General features: G+C 46.3%; 1 protein-coding gene across 2 annotated transcripts; it reads right to left on the bottom strand.

The window, feature by feature from the left end:
- Positions 1-936: 936 nt before the first annotated feature.
- On the bottom strand, positions 937-13,971 carry C15H10orf88 (chromosome 15 C10orf88 homolog). Of its 2 annotated transcripts, none has more exons than XM_047761093.1 (6): positions 13,607-13,971; positions 12,678-12,881; positions 11,230-11,302; positions 8,137-8,346; positions 3,277-3,731; positions 937-2,076 (listed from the first exon to the last, which is right to left on the bottom strand). In XM_047761093.1, exons 1-6 carry the CDS (start codon positions 13,768-13,770, stop codon positions 1,842-1,844), a joined length of 1,341 nt encoding a protein of 446 aa, XP_047617049.1. In that variant the 5' UTR covers positions 13,771-13,971; the 3' UTR covers positions 937-1,841. The 2 variants fall into 2 exon arrangements, with proteins under 2 accessions (XP_047617049.1, XP_047617051.1); XM_047761095.1 differs by lacking the exon at positions 13,607-13,971 and adding an exon at positions 12,972-13,436.
- Positions 13,972-16,659: the final 2,688 nt, after the last annotated feature.

The raw sequence follows: 16,659 nt of genomic DNA, 5'->3' as shown, positions 1-16,659 counted from the left end.
GGGGCTCCAGAATGTTTCTTTTAAAGCAGAAGTTTTATTGTTGCTTATAATTGATTTTAACTGTACCACCATACTGACACAATAATAATGGCAAGCAGGTAAGGAAAAGTATCTGAATTCTAATACATAGGTATCATTTTAATTAATGTAGACTCAGAAATTTAGACTTCAGGGAATTTTGCAATAAGATCAAATCCAAGTCTTAGCTCACATTACTCTAAACTAAAGACTGTCTCTCTAGAGAGATTTTTGGCATCTACAAACTGGAAAACTCAGTTCAAGAACATTTTGTACCATTCCTTTCCAATACTGAATCTTTAAACATCTTTGATGTGACTTTATTTCTGTTCAGATGTAATCAAGATGAGATTTTTAAGATGAATCCAGTACCTGAAAGGAGGCGCTTTTTTTTTTTTGTCTTTTTTTTGCCATTTCTTGGGCCGCTCCTACACCACGGCTCACGGCAACACCAGATCCTTAATCCACTGAGCGAGGCCAGGGATTGAACCCGCAACTTCATGGTCCCTAGTTGGATTCATTAACCACTAAGCTACAATGGGAACTCCAGGAGGTACTTTGTAAATAAACAGACTACAACTACTAGAAGATGTAAAATTTAACTAACAGCCTCAGCTTGGAGTACAACAGATTTCTCCTCAAAAACATACTACCTTATAGCTATGTATGTTGTTACTATCCCATAAATTAGAAAAGATTAGACAAATATGCAAATTCTCAAGTGGCTGTAGTGAGAGTATTTTCCATATTCTGTGTTACCTTTGTAGTATGATACAAATAAAGAGTATATTAATTAGCCCTCATTTTAAAGAACTGACCAAAATACTGCATAAGTGAAATACCGCTTTTCATAAAAATAAAACATTCTAAGCAAAGGTTAGTTGAAAATAAAAAATTTCCATTTACTTAGATAAGCAGTTTCTAGAGTGGATCCATTTATTTTTTTAGATGCAAATATATCACCTTTCAACACATACGCAATAGTTGTAATTTCTAAAAATTAAGCTGACAGAGAGAATTGCAATCTCCTTGATCGTTCAATGAAGAACCTCAGCATTTAACACTTTAAACAGAAAAGGGCTTTGGAAAGCGGAAACTGTATCAGCTCAGAAAAGGACAGTGCCTATGCTTTCTGGGTAAACTGACATAAAACAAGGTGACTTTTCTCATTTTACACCAAACAATCTCAGATAACGATCCTAACGAGGAACAGGCTAGTTGTGATGTTTCCTTCCCTATCTACTGCCACACCGTACTGAAACAAAGAACATGAACCACCCCAGTGTAAACCAATTTACACCTGCCAAACACTGTATCTTCTTCATTATTTAAGATAAGCAATATAACACAAAAATTAGTGACTTGAATGAAAGGTTCCACGACTTTAGTATCCAATTTTTCAAAAACAGTCAATTAGAAAAAGGAAAATTATCAAATACTCAGAGCATTATTTTTCACACTCCTAAGACTACAAAATAACATCTTTGTATAAATAAAAAATATACTTCTACAAAACACATACACAACACAAACTAAGGAACTCCATTAGAAATCCTTAAAATCATAAACACTTAACCTGGCAGTGTACATAAACTTCTGTTAAGAGTGATAAATACTGCAAACAAAAATAACTTATGCCTCAATCATGTTAACTCTTAGTGTACAGTACTGGATATACAAGTACAGTAAAAAATGAACACTGATATATAGTGGAGATATTTCAAAGGACATTAAATACCTGCTTTTCATAAACTTTTTGGGGGGTTTTGGCTTTGTAATAAATACTTAATAAATATCTGTAGTACTCTGTATGTGCTGAGTGCTTATCTTTCTCCATTTGAAAGTCTTTCTCCAGAGTCATAGTGTCTTAGAGGCATCCCAGAGGGTGGGGAGTTGGGATTTTGCAGCAAGTCCACCAACAAAGCAATCTTATTATCTATGTGCTCCTGGAGTTTATAAATTCGCTGATCGATGTAGTCCGTGAGCTTCTTTTCCATCACTTCCATATTTTTAGAAAGCATCTTTTCCAAGGAGGAACAAATGGATTGTTCGTCCATTCTAAAAGGAAATTAAAAAAATAACAAGATCACAATTTCTCCTAATATTATAACAAAAACAACCAAACCATAGTATATAAAACAGCCAACTTAAATTGCTGGAATTTGTCTTCACAAGCATCTTCTGTTTCCTGACAAGGGATCTCCAGGTTCTTTGTTCTTAGGGCCACACCTGTGGCATATGCAAGTTCCCGGGCTAGGGGTCAAGTCAGAGCTGCAGCTGCTGGCCTATGCCACAGTCACAGCAATGCCAGATCCCAGCCGTGTCCACAGCTTGTGGCAACGCTGGACCAGGCATCTGAGAAGGATGAAAGATAATCCGTCTCAGCTGGACTCAGAAGCAGTTCTTAAATTTCTGTTTAGCTTTTTGGTTTGCTTTTGGCTTTGGGTTTTTCTGTTTTGTTTTTTCCCGACACCACGTAACAAGGCGTTAACAAGGATGTAGAATATCAACAGTCGGAGACCACTGTTTTCCTTGCTTATCCTCCTCAGATACTTTCAACCACTCGTAAAACTCCTCACATTTCACAACCAGTACAACTTCCACCTTTCCCATGTGAAAATCATCTAAGCCAAAAAGATTCCAACAGGAAAGCAAACTGATTGAGCCAAAACTACACTGAAGAGATGTGCAATTCCAATCCAGTGCAACACCTGGACACATGGCCTGTATATAGCAGATGGGGAACCTACTAAACATTAGCCACCCCCCTGTCAAAGCGGGACTAGGGAAAATTGGAGTTATGCGGTCGGGGGAAAGGGCCAATACACTCTCAATAATTCAGAGCTGAAAAATGTCTGGATGACTCCAAAGTTAGCCCGAGTCACACATGCTCTACAGGAAGATCTGTTCCAAGGACGCACTTCATACAACTGGACAAAAAATGCCCATCTCACGGTCACTGCAGCTCCTGCCCATTCACGCAGAGAACCCCCCACGCCCCCCTCTTCTAATGCTCGGACCCCTTCCGTAAAACGCCTGCGCGGTGCTCGCCACCCCCGGTGCCGTGCCCTTCTTTCAGAGCAGCCGCTCTACTCGGCAGACTCTCTCCTTCCTCAACCGTGTTAAGGCGAAGATATACAAGCCCCCCCAGTTCCCTCGGGACACACCGTCAGGCAGTAGCCGTGGAAACAATCTGCCTCCCCCCCCCCCCACCTCCCGCCATCCCCGGTCGAAACCACACTGGTCTCAAACACTCACGGAAGCCCAGCAGGGCCTTCGCCGGGCCTGGTGATGCTCTCCTGCCACTTGCTGTGAGGTCCCAGGCGGAGATGGCTCACTTGATGACACAAGTTCTGGAGGAAAGGTGGCAGCTCCGAGTTAGCTACGGGGGCGCTGTCACCCGCTTTCTTCGGTGAGAAAGAAGAGACTGCAGCCTTAAGCGCATTCTCAAGAAGAGACTGGTTCTGTGGCCCCAGGGGACACTCCTGGAGGCTGGTAACAGGGCCCCCGGCCGCTGGCTGCGTCCTTTGGTCCGGGTGAGCCTGCACGTCTTCGGTCCGGTTTCCAGACGTCAGGCCGGTTCGGAAGGGAAAAGGTGTGGAGGTCGACTTGGCCGAGGCTCCCGAAGCGGAGGATGCTCGTGCTCCAACCCCGGGCGTGGAGCCAGCGCTTCCCCAAGGCGACTGGGGCGGCTCGCCGATGGGAATGCACATCTGAGCAAGGCAAGAGGGCAACGCGGGTCACTCGGGTGAGAACGACAGCCCACCGCGGAGGGACCTGGAGTCAGGCCACCTGTCTCCTTTCCCTCGATCCTTAACGTCCTTGCACGAGGTCGGCTAGAGGTTCGACCCCAATACCGAGCCGGGGGGACAAAGCCCAAAGTCAGCTTGGCCGAGGTAAGACAACGAGTCAGTGGGAGAACCAGGACACGAACCCAGGTCACCTAAGTCCCGAGCCAGGACTCGGAATCACTTCACGGTAGTTCTGCTGAGGAAAACAGTCAAGCAAATCCTGGCATACTCAGGAAAATTTTAATGTTTCTACTAAAAGGCCTCCTTAAGGCTTAGTAATAAAATGGCAGTACTCTCGATTTAACCGTAATCCTTGATGACTGCCATAGAAGTAACAGCCATCCACCCACTGTCACGTATCATAAGCCAACCTAAGGACACACCGGGTGTTTACACTGGAAAAGGGACCAGACAGTTACACTCATACATGCATTTGTGGCTTTAATAACCTGTCGGGTAAGGACTAGGTTTGGGGGCCTCCACTGGCCCGGCTGTGCTCTACTTACTGTTCCGGAGAAGACTCTGGCTCACCTTTCAGAGGAGGTTACCCTGCCTCCTACACAGGCCATGTTCTGGCTATGCTCTTCAATGTTTTCATAAAAGAAAAGCAAAACTATCTGTAGCCTAGCTAACCGGTAAGTTATGTGGCTCCATCCTAAATTCTAAATACAGAATTCTACTGGAGATTTTTTTTTTTTCTTTTTTCTGGCCATTCCTGCCGCATATGGAAGTTCCTGGACTAGAGGTCAAACGGGAGCTGCAGATGAAACCTATGCCACAGCCACGGCAATGCCAGATTTGAGCCACATCTGCAACCTATGCCACAGCTCACAGCAACGCCAGATCCTTAACCCACTGAGCAAGGCCAGGGATTGAACCTGCATTCTCAGACTGTGTCAGGTTCTTAACCTGCTGAGCCACAATAGGAACTCCCGACTAGAGATTCTTATCCAAGGATACTCTACTTACTGTTGCTCAGCATCTACTGAGAGACTGAGAAAAGTACTACACAAGATTGGCTGAAGACGCTCAGTCCATATATTTTCTGAATGTTATAAAAAATGACTGCTGGATTAAGCCAGCACAAAACTCAGAATCCATCAAATATTTACCATAAGGCTACTCCGTGTTAGAAACTATTTCGGCCACTGGACATAATACAGTGAACAAAACAAATATAATTTTGCATATATGCTCTCATAGTTCCATAAAATTAAGTATTTACGTCTGAACATCTTGCGGGATTCCTTTAACTTTTTTTCTTCTTCTTCTTCTTCTTTTTTTTTTTTATCTTTTTTGCCTTTTCTTGAGCCGCTCCCATGGCATATGGAGGTTCCCAGGCTAGGGGTCCAATCGGAGCCGTAGCTGCCGTCCTACACCAGAGCCACAGCAACGCCAGATCCGAGCCACGTCTGCAACCTACACCACAGCTCACGGCAACACCAGATCGTTAACCCACTGAGCAAGGCCAGGGATCGAACCCGCAACCACATGGTTCCTAGTCGGATTCGTTAACCACTGCGCCATGACGGGAACTCCAACTTTTTTAATCATCAAAAAAATCAAACAAGGAGTTCCCATCATGGCTCAGCGGAAACGAATCTGACCAACATCTATGAGGACCCAGGTTCGATCCCTGGCCTTGCTCAGTGGGTTAAGGATCCGGCATTGCCATGAGCTGTGGTGTGGGTCACAGAAGGACGCGGCTCAGATCCTGTGTTGCTGTGGCCCTAAAAAAAAAAAAACCAAAAAAACAAAAAAACAAACAAACAAAAACCCCCATCAAGTATCGCCTTGAAAAAGCAAGAACAAAAGTTCTTTTTATTCTGAAGATGAGAAAAGGTCAACAATGAGAATCCTAAATAACTGAATATAGTTTCTTGAGAAAATGGGGCACGGCTTTCACTCAGGTAACAACTGTATGCGTGGCTCTTTGAGAGAGAATTCCTATTCAACTATTCTAAATCGCTGAAGCAAAACCAAATCAAAGTCAGCACACTGGAACTTCAAATACAAGGAAATAAGAAATCACTTGAATCAAACTTTCCAGAACTCAAGGACCCACAAGCACAGGTGAAGCAGGGCGAGGCTGGGAAGCTGCTCCCAGCTCCTTCCTTTCCCCTTCAGGACAGGCCCTGCCCAAGTTAACACGCGAAGGTTCCACCCAGGGTGTGGTTCCACCCCCTCCCCAGAGGGGGCAGCTCTCACCGCGAAGCATCCCTACTTCACACTCAATGGACAGTTACAGAGCTTACGGGACCCTGTGCAAGGGGACAGTCCTGGTTCCCGGTTTGTCAACAACCAGCAATCCTAGAGGACCAGGTATATGCTGTCAGGATGGGTCCATAAATGCGGCCTCCCCACCAGAGAGAAGACTTTTTTTAGAATGTTTAAAAAAAGATTTCCCAGGAGCACCTTCTTTCTGCCTCGAGGTGTTCCCCAAATGTCCCTGTATACAAGGATTCAGCGTGTGTGTGCCTCTGCGCGTGCACGCGCCCACTCGCCAGGATGACAGGTTGCAGGGGAAGGTCACGATACGTGTGCTACTGGTTGGATTCACGTGCTGGGCAGACACTAGAACATGCAAGCTTGGGGACAGGATAAGAGTTAGGAAAGCCCTCATCACTTCCCTAATGCACTCTGAGTTGGCTGAAATTCCCGGCAAAGAAGAAGTATTATTTGGGAATTAAACAAAAACAACCTTAGGTACGTGGGGGGAAAAAACCCCCAAACCATCATCCATGTGAATCCCCCCTGCCAAAGTCAAGCTTTTAAAACATAAAAATCGGCCCACAAAGTGTTTTACTTCATTACGGCTCTCTAATGTTTTCAAAATCTTGCACACTCAAAAAATTTCTTCCGAATTAAAAAAAAAAAAAAAATCTCTTCTGCTTTAAAATTCTTCATCTCTGTCTCCACTGGATTCCTCCCCCTCCTGCCCGCCCCACACTGCTGCCTCCAAGATTTGTTCTCCAACTAAACTAGGCATAAGACTCACCTGGTGACCTGGTGTTGCCTGTTTAAAGCAGCCGAGTCCTGGGCCTGACCCTCAGGGCTTCAGGTCATTGGTGAAGGCCACTGTTGTGCACTTCATACACATTCCAAGGGATTCTGACACAGGCAGGTTCCTCATCTCTAGGATGCTGGAAAGAAGCCCCCTTTACCCTGGCTACGTCCATGTTCCTACAACCCATCTCTTACCTAATCCCTCAAAATCTGGTTGCCCTGTCATCCCCCTGAAGACCTCCAAGGAGTACTTGGTGGATAAACCAAAGGGCACATGTACATATCGCTCTGGAGAGGTCAACACTTCTATTCGTTTTCCAGCTACGTTCTCCTCCTCCTAGCACTGAAGATTTAATCCATACTATCTCCCAGCCCTCAAACGCCCCCTCCAAATTTACTTGCCGAATTCCACCTTTCCTCTCTGAAGGATTAGATAAACTGCTACTTCCAGAGTTCCCATTGTGGCTCAGTTGTAAGGAACCCAACTAATACTCACGAGGTTGCGGGCTCAATCCCTGGCCACGCTCAGGGGCTTAAGGACCCAGTGTTGCCGTGAGCTCTGGGGTAGGTCACAGATGTGGCTCGGATCTGGCGTTGCTGTGGCTGTGGCGTTGCTGCAGCTCCCATTTGACCCCTAGCCTGAGAACTTCCATATGAAAAAGACCAAAAAAAAAAAAAAAAACAAAACAAAAATAGAGCTACTTCCAATAACAAATCTTTCCTAGGCTTCCTCATCAGTCTCCATTAGATGCCTTCGCACACCTGCTACGAGTGTGAGTACAGATCCTCAAGGATAGGCCGCTGGCTAAAGGACCTCTGAACCTTCTCAGCAACCAAACAGCACCTTATTCTCTGAAAAGGGTTAAATGCTTGCGAAATGAATAGCTGAGTGAGGTCATGGAAAACTGTGACGTCTGTAACGGAAACATCTTGTTGCAAGAGGGTAGGTCTACAGAATGTTATTTTTAGAAAAGTCAGTAAAGACAGTATTAAATTCAGTGTTAGAAGTTTCAAAAAAAAAAATTTAAGTCAGCACACGTCCTTAGAAAAAGCCATTATTTAAAAAAATTTAAATAGGGAGTTCCCATCCTGGCTCAGGGGTAACGAACCCGACTAGTACCCACGAGGACACAGGTTTGCTCCCCGGCCTTCCTCAGTGGGTTAAGGGTCTGGCGCTGCTGTGGCGGAGGCCAGCAGCCACAGCTCCAATTTGATCCCTAGCCTGGGAACCTCCATAGGCCAGGGTGCACACCAAAAAAGACCACACACACACACACACACACAGTAAAGAGTGTCTGGAAAGAAATCCATTTCTGCTCACCTGCTGCTGCTGAAACCGAACCATACTCATCAGCTGCTGAGCTCCAGGGGACAGCTTGGAGCCCATGGACTCCATGATGGTTTGGACCCGCTCCAGGTCTATCCTTGACCCCAGACGAGGACAGCTTGCCGGAGACTCCGGGGACACGGGCCTCACGTGGACCACGACTCTACTGATGAACACACACTGCTTTTCACCAAACGAGAGCAGCTATCATAACACAAAAGTTCAGCAAAATTAACACTACTAAAAATACCCCATCATTTCTTAAGGTCACTTCTTGTCAGTACTGAAGGAACAGCGAAGCATTCAAGAATCCAAAATTAACTTCAAGTACATTTTTCGGTCTCCTCTAGAATATTCGGTCAGAAGTAGGCTCAAACAACCACCTGAACTTTAAAACTGATATCGCAACTAAAAGATACGGTGTAAATACTCTTTTACTTGAAAAGTTTCAGGAGTTAAGGATAAACCAGGCCAATCCAGGACCTTAACATAAACTTGCTACAATGTTATTTCATACAAAAGAAGACTGCCCAGGACCAGAGGCAAAGTGTTTGCTGACACACCAAGCATAAGTCAGTATTTTAGAATTCAGGATAAATTCTAAGGGGATGCTAAGGGAATGTAAAGCTGGCCTAAGAGCGAGCACTGGTCTCCAGGCAGAAAAGACGGGTTCACGGTGATTTTCTAACTTGACAAAAGAGCAAATAAAGGTCAAACTTTGAGCGCAGTTCTCCAGGTTTTCCAAAGCTTTATGCTGCCTCATCCAGACCATGCTTTTAGTTATTTAGTTATTTATTTTCATGATTTTAACTTTTTCCATTCTAGTTGTAGTCCATGCTTTTAAACCAAAGCCATTTCCTGGGTGGTGAAGGAAAACAAAGTCGCCAAGTGGAAGGAAAACAGGACTGAGAATCAGACAGACCTGGGTTCAGGATGGCTCCGCCTGGGCGACCCTGGGCAAATGCCAAACTCCAGTCGGGAGTACAATGATTTCACGTGATTGTTACAAGGACTATACACCTGTTAACATTGGCAGTATGTATCACTGAGCAAGGGCTCAAAGACATGCATAAGTAATGACTACTATTCATTTACTTATTCACTTATTTATTGTCTTTTTAGGGCCACACCTGTGGCATATGGAAGTTCCCAGGCCAGGGCTTGAATTGGAGGTGCAGCTGCCAGCCACAGCCACAGCCACAGCCACAGCCACAGCCACAGCCACAGCCACACAGGATCTGAGCTGCATCTTCCACCGACACCACAGCTCAGGGCAACACTGGATCCTTAACCCACCGAGCAAGGCCAGGGATCAAACCTGCATCCTCACGGATGCTAGCTGGGTTCATTACCGCTGAGCCACAACAGGAACTCCAGTAACTATTACTTTTCCCTTTCGTGTACTATTAGCTCAGAAGAAGCCTTCCTTCAAACCTGAGGCTCTACCTACATAAACACCCTCTGCGCTGCCTGGTACCCCCACAGCACAGTTGCAGACACCCGTCACCTTCAGAGACGCGACAAACCCATATATCACACAGGGACAGATGAATTCAGATCCGCCACTCAGAAACACAGTGTGGCACTAAGGAGGTGACTGTCACCAACGAGGAAGTGAACACCTCATGAAATGCACACGCACACATTCCAACCGCCACATTATCCCTACTGGTACCACCCCCCCAGCCGGTCTCAGCAATGATCGAGGTACCCCTTGTGCAAACTGAATCCCCCTCTTATCTCTCTGGCCTGCTGTAACATCAGCAACGGGAGGGCTTGTTCCAGTGTGTTCCATAAACGCCCAGTACAGGGTCTGGCATCCACAGGCACTCAAACACAGGCTGGAGGAAGAATCGCCTCGTTTAAACGACTTTGGAAGCTCTTTCGACATCCTGCCTAAAACCACATCTACGGATAATCAGTTCTGCGCTCCTCGCTAAGTCACAATCAGAGCAGAACATGAGCGAGAAAGACAATCGAGCCGGGCATTTATTTTCTTCAGCTCCTAATGAACTAGCTGGAGAGACGTGCCCAAGGTGACGCTGCCAGTCGGCAAGAGAGCTCACCTCACAGCCAGGGCTCAGGATTTCCAGCCCAGAACCCCTGCCCTCGATCTGCTGACATCATTTAATACTTCGCACCTCGTGGAGCCCTTTGCTGAAATAAGTGTATTACATCTTTCTCAATATTATGGGACCAAAACTGCTCGTGGATTTTTAGCACCTAAGTTTTATATAAAAAGTGTTAAGTCGATGTAATACTGTAAACCAATTGTATCGCAATGTATAATTTTTTTTTTTTTTTAAGGGCTTCCCTTGCAGCATATGGAAGTTCCCAGGCCAGGGGTCAAATCAGATCTACAGCCGCCAGCCTATACCACAGCCACAGAAACACAAGATCTGAGCCAAGTCTGCAACTGGCACCACAGTTTATGGCCATGCTGGATCCCGGACCCACTGAGCAAGGCCGGGCCGCATCCTCATAGATACTAGTCACATTTGTTTCCAGTGCACCACAATGGGAACTCCATAAAAAATGTTTTTCATGCAATTTTCAGGGCTAAAAAGTATACTACCACTCTAGTATCAATAGCACATATCATGACATTGCTATAGGTAATATCTGTTCACATTTTCAAAGGAAAATGTTGATAATTTTTTAGAAAAAGATTTATTTTTACATGGTTTACTATTTCTAATTTTTAATTTTTTTGCTTTTTTAGGGCCACACCCTGGCGGCACATGGAGGTTCCCAGGCAAGGGGTCTAATCGGAGCTACAGCTGCTGGCCTATGCCACAGCCACAGCCACATCAGATCCAAGCCTCGTGCGTGACCTACACCACAGCTCACGGCAACGCTGGATCCTTAATCCACTGAGCAAGGCCAGGGATCGAACCTGCAACCTCATGCTTCCTAGTTGGATTCGTTTCCTCTGCGCCACAATGGGAACTCCGTATGTTAACTATTTCTGAACTAAAACCAGGGACCGAGATGGATTAACTACACTACCAAACAACAAAAAACAAAGCTACAGGGCAGAAAAACAACTACGGCTTTCAAAGTCGTTAAAATTTAGGAATGACTTACCTTTATTTTACAAGCACGTGTGGAAGACTCCAATTTTAGGTATGTTTTGTACAAAATAATCTTTTCCTGTTCACTAAAAATAAAAAAAAATTGTTTTAAAATTTCATATATTATCTCCCTTTTTTCTTTTTCCTTTTAGGGCCACACCTGCGGCATATGGAAGTTGCCAGGCTAGGCATCGATGCGGAGCTGCAGCTGCCAGATGACTCCGCAGCTGCAGCAAAGCGGGACGTGAGCTGCACCTATGACCTTTGCCGCACATTGCAGCAATGCTGAATCCTTAAGCCACTGAGTGAGGCCAGGGATCGGAGCTGAATCCTTACGGATACCAGTCAGGTTCTTAACCTGCTGAGACACAACGGGAACACACTCTCTTTCCCTCTGTGGGTGTATATATATATATATATATATACATGAAAAAAAATCTCACTTAATAGTTACCTTCAGGAAGTCCCCATTTTGGGTCAGCTGTAATGAGCCCTACTAGAATCCACGAGGACAGGGTTCGATCCCTGGCCTTGCTCAGTGGGTGAAGGATCCGGCATTGCTGTGGCTGTGACGCAGGTCCCAGTCGAGGCTCAGGTCACACATTGCTGTGGCTCTGTGCTGTAGGCCAGCAGGGGTAGTGCCGATTCGACCCCTAGCCAGGGAACTTCCATATGCTGCAGGTGCGGCCCTAAAAAGCAAAAGAAAGGAAAAAAAAAAAAAAGTTACTTTCAAAAAGAAAGGTTTCCAGGATTATATTTAAATCCTGAGACTCAGTCTTCCTGGTGAGGCATAACCAATTGGGGCTTCCCACTCAATTGCACTGGATATGAAGAAACTACCCACCCCTTACTAACTACATGAGAAAATTAAATTAGGTATCCCATGTATATCATGTAGCACAGAGCACATCTTAAAGCTCAGTAACAACCATTATACCCAACATGTACAGTAACAACACAATTCCTATTCTGCATCGGATTAAGGGACGATTACAACAAACTCTTCATAAGAAATCAGAAAAAAACATGTACAATGGGTTACATGTGTCTGTGCTGGGCCGCCTTGGGCTCACGCACTATTTGTAATGGGCTTCCCACAGGAACATGGTCTTGGTTTCAGACGAACAGAGAAATTCATTTGGGGAAAACAGAACCTTGTGAGTTAAGGAAAAGAGGCAAGAAAGACTTAGCAGAACTTCATTCGGGTAAAACGCTGCCACTAACCAACCAGGACCTTCCACCAATTTCTTTCTTTCCCTTAGCTCTCAACTTCCACGTTGACAAAAACGACTCGGCTGATTTAGATCGTCTTTAAGATCCCTCCCATGCCTGCCGGTATGTTTTTCTCTTCCCTTCCCTAGTGTCTGGCGCCAATGTCACAAAATCAGTAAACATCACAAAAGCTCCAGAAAGTCAAAACACCACTTCCGAAGAACACGGGGACGTGCACACGTCACACACCTGTTATCCAGAACATTACAAACACTCTTGCCCCTGCTGGTTCCACAGTACTCCTCTCCTAAGTACACTTCCATATTTCGTGCTGAACTTAAGACGCCAACAGAAACCATTTCTTCACCTCCACGAGGGTCACATCTCACGTGAAGGAAGCAGGGGTTTTCACCCTGGCGGTGCAAGCTCCTTTTCAAAATCACCAGATCCTGGCTGAAAACAAAATGAGGACAGCAGAGTTTTACCGTCAAGTTCCCTGAACAATGAATGCTCTCAACCCACGGAGTGGGCCACAGGACTTACTGTCTCCAGTTCCCTTCACAGGTGCATTTGGAGTCAAACACCTTGCAGCCCACGGGACAAGCGCTCAGTGCAGAATGCGTAAGGAAATGATGCCTTAGCCGCCAGGGCGCTCCACTCGCCCTGTCTCTTGATCGCTACCTTCTAAGCGACTCTCTGTAACCGCCTGCCCAGCGGCTGAAATGTATTTACGGGGCATCCACCGTGAGTGAATCAACAATTTGGAAGAGGGAGGGGGAGGTACAGAATGGAACAATGGCCAGAAGGGTGCCACTTTCAAAATGAAGCTGACGAAGATGTTCCTCAGTTGGTTTTTGGCTTTTTTGGTTTGTGTTCTTGCTATCGCGGTCGCCAGGAGGTGTTTGTGCGTTTCGGGAGAGAGAGGCGGTTCCGATTCTGACAAGGGGCCTCGGGAGAGGACCTGGCCGCCACCAGGGGATGTGTGTCAAACGCCCACTGTCCTGGTCGCCCGCCCCGTCCTCCCGCCGCCCCGGCCCTGCCCCCTCGCCCTCGCGCCGCCCAGACCCGTCACCAGCTCGGCTCCCAGATCCCGGCCCAGACCCTCTGCCCTCCCGGCTCCCCAGCCAGGAGCGTGGCTGTCACGCAGCACAGCCCCAGTCCCCGCCCGCGCGGCGCACCCCGTGGCAGGCGGCGCCAGCAGCTGCTCCCAGTCGGCGTCCCGGGCGCCGAGGCCCGCCCGGGCGAGACGGAGGCTCTGGGCCAGGGCTCCGCAGGCGGCATCCCAGGAAGACGCCAACGTCGGGCGGCGGGTGAGCGGCGCGTCCACGGCCCCGGTCTCCATTCGGCCGCCTCCAGCCCCGAGCAGCCCCGGAACCTCTCTTCCAGTGCCCGAGTTTCCGCTTGACAGAGGGAAGGTGAAGGAGCCACTTCCGACCGGTCTGGCTCCAGACCTGCGAGCCGCGGCTTCTCGCCGGGTCGGGAGACCAGCTCCTGGAGACACGCATGCGCGTACCGGCCGGGTTCGGCCGCCGGGTTCAAAAGCTGCGCGAGGACGGGCTCAAGGCGGGAGCATGCGCATTGACGGCACCTGCGCCGGTACTGTGCGCAGGCGCGATGTGGCGCGCGGGAGCGGGGCGGTTTTTCGCCGTTGACCCCTGAGAAATAGGTGGTGCGGGTGTCGGTTGCTGGCTGACTGACAGGGTTGTCTATTGAGGGGAGTCCGTGGTGGGGTAGGTGTGGTGTCGTCGCCCTCGCGACCTGAGGGTCCTGCTCCATCCTCGCGCTCTCATGGGTGGACCCCGGGCTTTCCGCGGCCGGCGGTGGCGGGCAGTGTGTGGGGAAAAGCTTTGGGGCCCAGCGAGGTCACGTGCGCAGCTGGCCCCGGCCCAACTCGGGCCCAGTGTCAGGACCGCGCGGCCGGGGCGGTGGGAGGTGGAGGAAGACCCGCTGGAAGGGGCTCGCCCCGCAGGTCTGCACTGCAGGCTCCAGGAAGAGCGGCCTCGGGTCTGCGCTGAAGGAGAATCCGAGCTGGACCCGAGGGACCTTTAAAGCTTTGGGCGGCAAAGTGGGAGCAGGTGGAACTTTGCTCGGAAATAGAAGGCAGATGGTCCTTCTCAACCTCTGTCAACCCCACCTAGTGAATAAAAAGTGGAAATATGATTAAAATAAAATTTTATGGTTAGCATTGTGCAAATTTGTACTGTCACTCAGGTATTTTTGTTGCTATTCTCTATAGAAAGTGGAAATCTTACTCTGCCTCAGGGTAATTTTTTTCTTCGTACTCCTGGACAAAATAATTTTTCTATTCTTTTTCTTTTCACTTGAGTTATATTAGGATATTAATGAAAATACAATGCTCTTTTGCTTTTTTTTTTTTTACTTGTGCTAGAAAAAGTAGGAATGTATTTTCCTGTAAGTAATTAGCCAGGGTGTTTGTTAGATGGACTTAGCAAAATTGAAAGCGAAATCCTGCCACAGATCTGATAGGTGTAGAATTCATAAACTTAAAAGTCTCTAAGTGTAAGTGTGCTTGTTTTAATGATTGCAAAGATTAGTACACTAGACGCAGTGTATTTGTCATGTATGTCCTGCCTCTTGCAGTCCTAAGTTCACTCTGATCCGTGTTAAACTCTTTGGGCAGTCCAGGAAAATTGGGTTGTCTTGGGAGATACCAGCCTGCAGTGTAATGAGCAAGATCGGTATTATCAGCTGGATGTTGAGGTTCTTAAATAAAGCTGAAAGACTCTATGTCAGAAAATTAAAGACTTCTGTGGTCCCCTCTTTGTTTTATTCCCAAATATCCAATATATCATTGTCTTTTAATTAAAAAAAATTTTTTTTTTTAATTTTTTAGGGCCACATCTGTGGCATACGGAGGTTCCCAGACTAGGATCCCAATAGGAGCTGTAGCTGCCAGCCTATGCCACAGCCACAGCAACGCCAGATCCTTAACCCACTAAGTGAGGCTGGGGATCAAACTCAAAACCTCTGGGTTCATACGTGGATTCTTTTCTGCTGTGCCATGATGGGAACCCCAACACATACATCACCAAGTCTTGATTCCTACCTCATTACTCTGTTTTTTTAAAGATAGACTTTACTCTTTTTCATTATCTCTACCTTTTGTTTTCACACCCAAATAATTCTAGTATTTACTTTACTGGTCTTTAGCCTTCGTTTTCTTTTCCTCCATTTCATCCTCCGAATTGCCCTCTGATCCTTCTAGCATTTGCTGCTCCTGACTGAATCACCTTTACTCATTAGCATGGCATACAAAGTCTTTTGTACTCTTACTCCTGCCTGCCTCCTAGGCTCCTCTACCTTTGCATGTGCTTTCCCCTCTGTCTACAATGCTTTTTATTTTGGATAGCAGAGAAAATTCTGTTTATCATTCAAAAGCAAGTTCACTGTGCTGCAGTTTTAATCACTAATTCCTCTGAGCTACACTTTTTTAGGTAATATAATTCTCCTGTGTGTGGTTTTGGTTTTTTGTTTGTTTGTTTTTGTTTTGTTTTGTTTTTGGCTTTTTAGGGCCGCACTTGGGGCCTATGGAGGTTCCCAGGCTAGGGGTCGAATTGGAGCTGTAGCCACTGGCCTACGCCACAGCCACAACAATGGCAGATCTGAGCTGCGTCTGCTACTATACCACAGCTCACAGCAGTGCCAGATACTTAACCCACTGAGTGAGGCCAGGGATCAATCCTGCATCCTCAAGGATCCTAGTCAGATTCGTTTCTGCTGAGCCACGATGGGAACTCCTTTCCCGTGGTTTGGGACTTTATAAAATAATTCTCACATCTGTGTTTTCAGTACAATTACTGAAATTATGAATTATTTTACACTTGGTAGAGGTTTTGAGAATAAGGGTTTTTTTTTTTTTGTATGGAATTGATAGGGGTAGGAATAGAAGTTTTTTTGAGAATTTTAATGTACCATATTACTCTTGTCATGATTGTAAGTGTTCTCTCTTTTTTTTTTACTTGAAATAAAAAAGAATATTTTTGTAACCTTTCCACCAGTATCACAGTGTGATTTATTGACTTGCTTATTTTAAAGAGCAGTTTATTTATAGTGGGAATTACATAACCACCTAATCATAATTTATATATAGCACAGTAGTTCTCACACACTTTGATCATAGGACCCTTTACCCTTTTAAGATGTTGCCTACTCCAAAGAGCTTTTGTTTCTGTGGGTTTATGTTTACTGATTTTAAAAAAATCAACACATC

Source organism: Phacochoerus africanus, chromosome 15 (assembly GCF_016906955.1).
Source record: "Phacochoerus africanus isolate WHEZ1 chromosome 15, ROS_Pafr_v1, whole genome shotgun sequence".
Taxonomy (NCBI): Eukaryota; Metazoa; Chordata; class Mammalia; order Artiodactyla; family Suidae; genus Phacochoerus; species Phacochoerus africanus.
This window is presented reverse-complemented; position numbering and strand designations above follow the sequence as displayed.

What these genes read in the sequence shown, in the direction of transcription:
- C15H10orf88 (XM_047761093.1), bottom strand. Translation starts at nt 13,770, where the DNA reads ATGGAGACCGGGGCCGTGGACGCGCCGCTCACCCGCCGCCCGACGTTG. An exon ending in TTCGGTTTCAGCAGCAGCAG is followed by an intron (nt 3,732 to 8,136) that starts GTGAGCAGAAAT and finishes TGCCTTGCTCAG; the next exon opens with ATGTGCATTCCCATCGGCGA. An exon ending in GAAGGCCCTGCTGGGCTTCC is followed by an intron (nt 2,077 to 3,276) that starts GTGAGTGTTTGA and finishes ATTTCCTTTTAG; the next exon opens with AATGGACGAACAATCCATTT.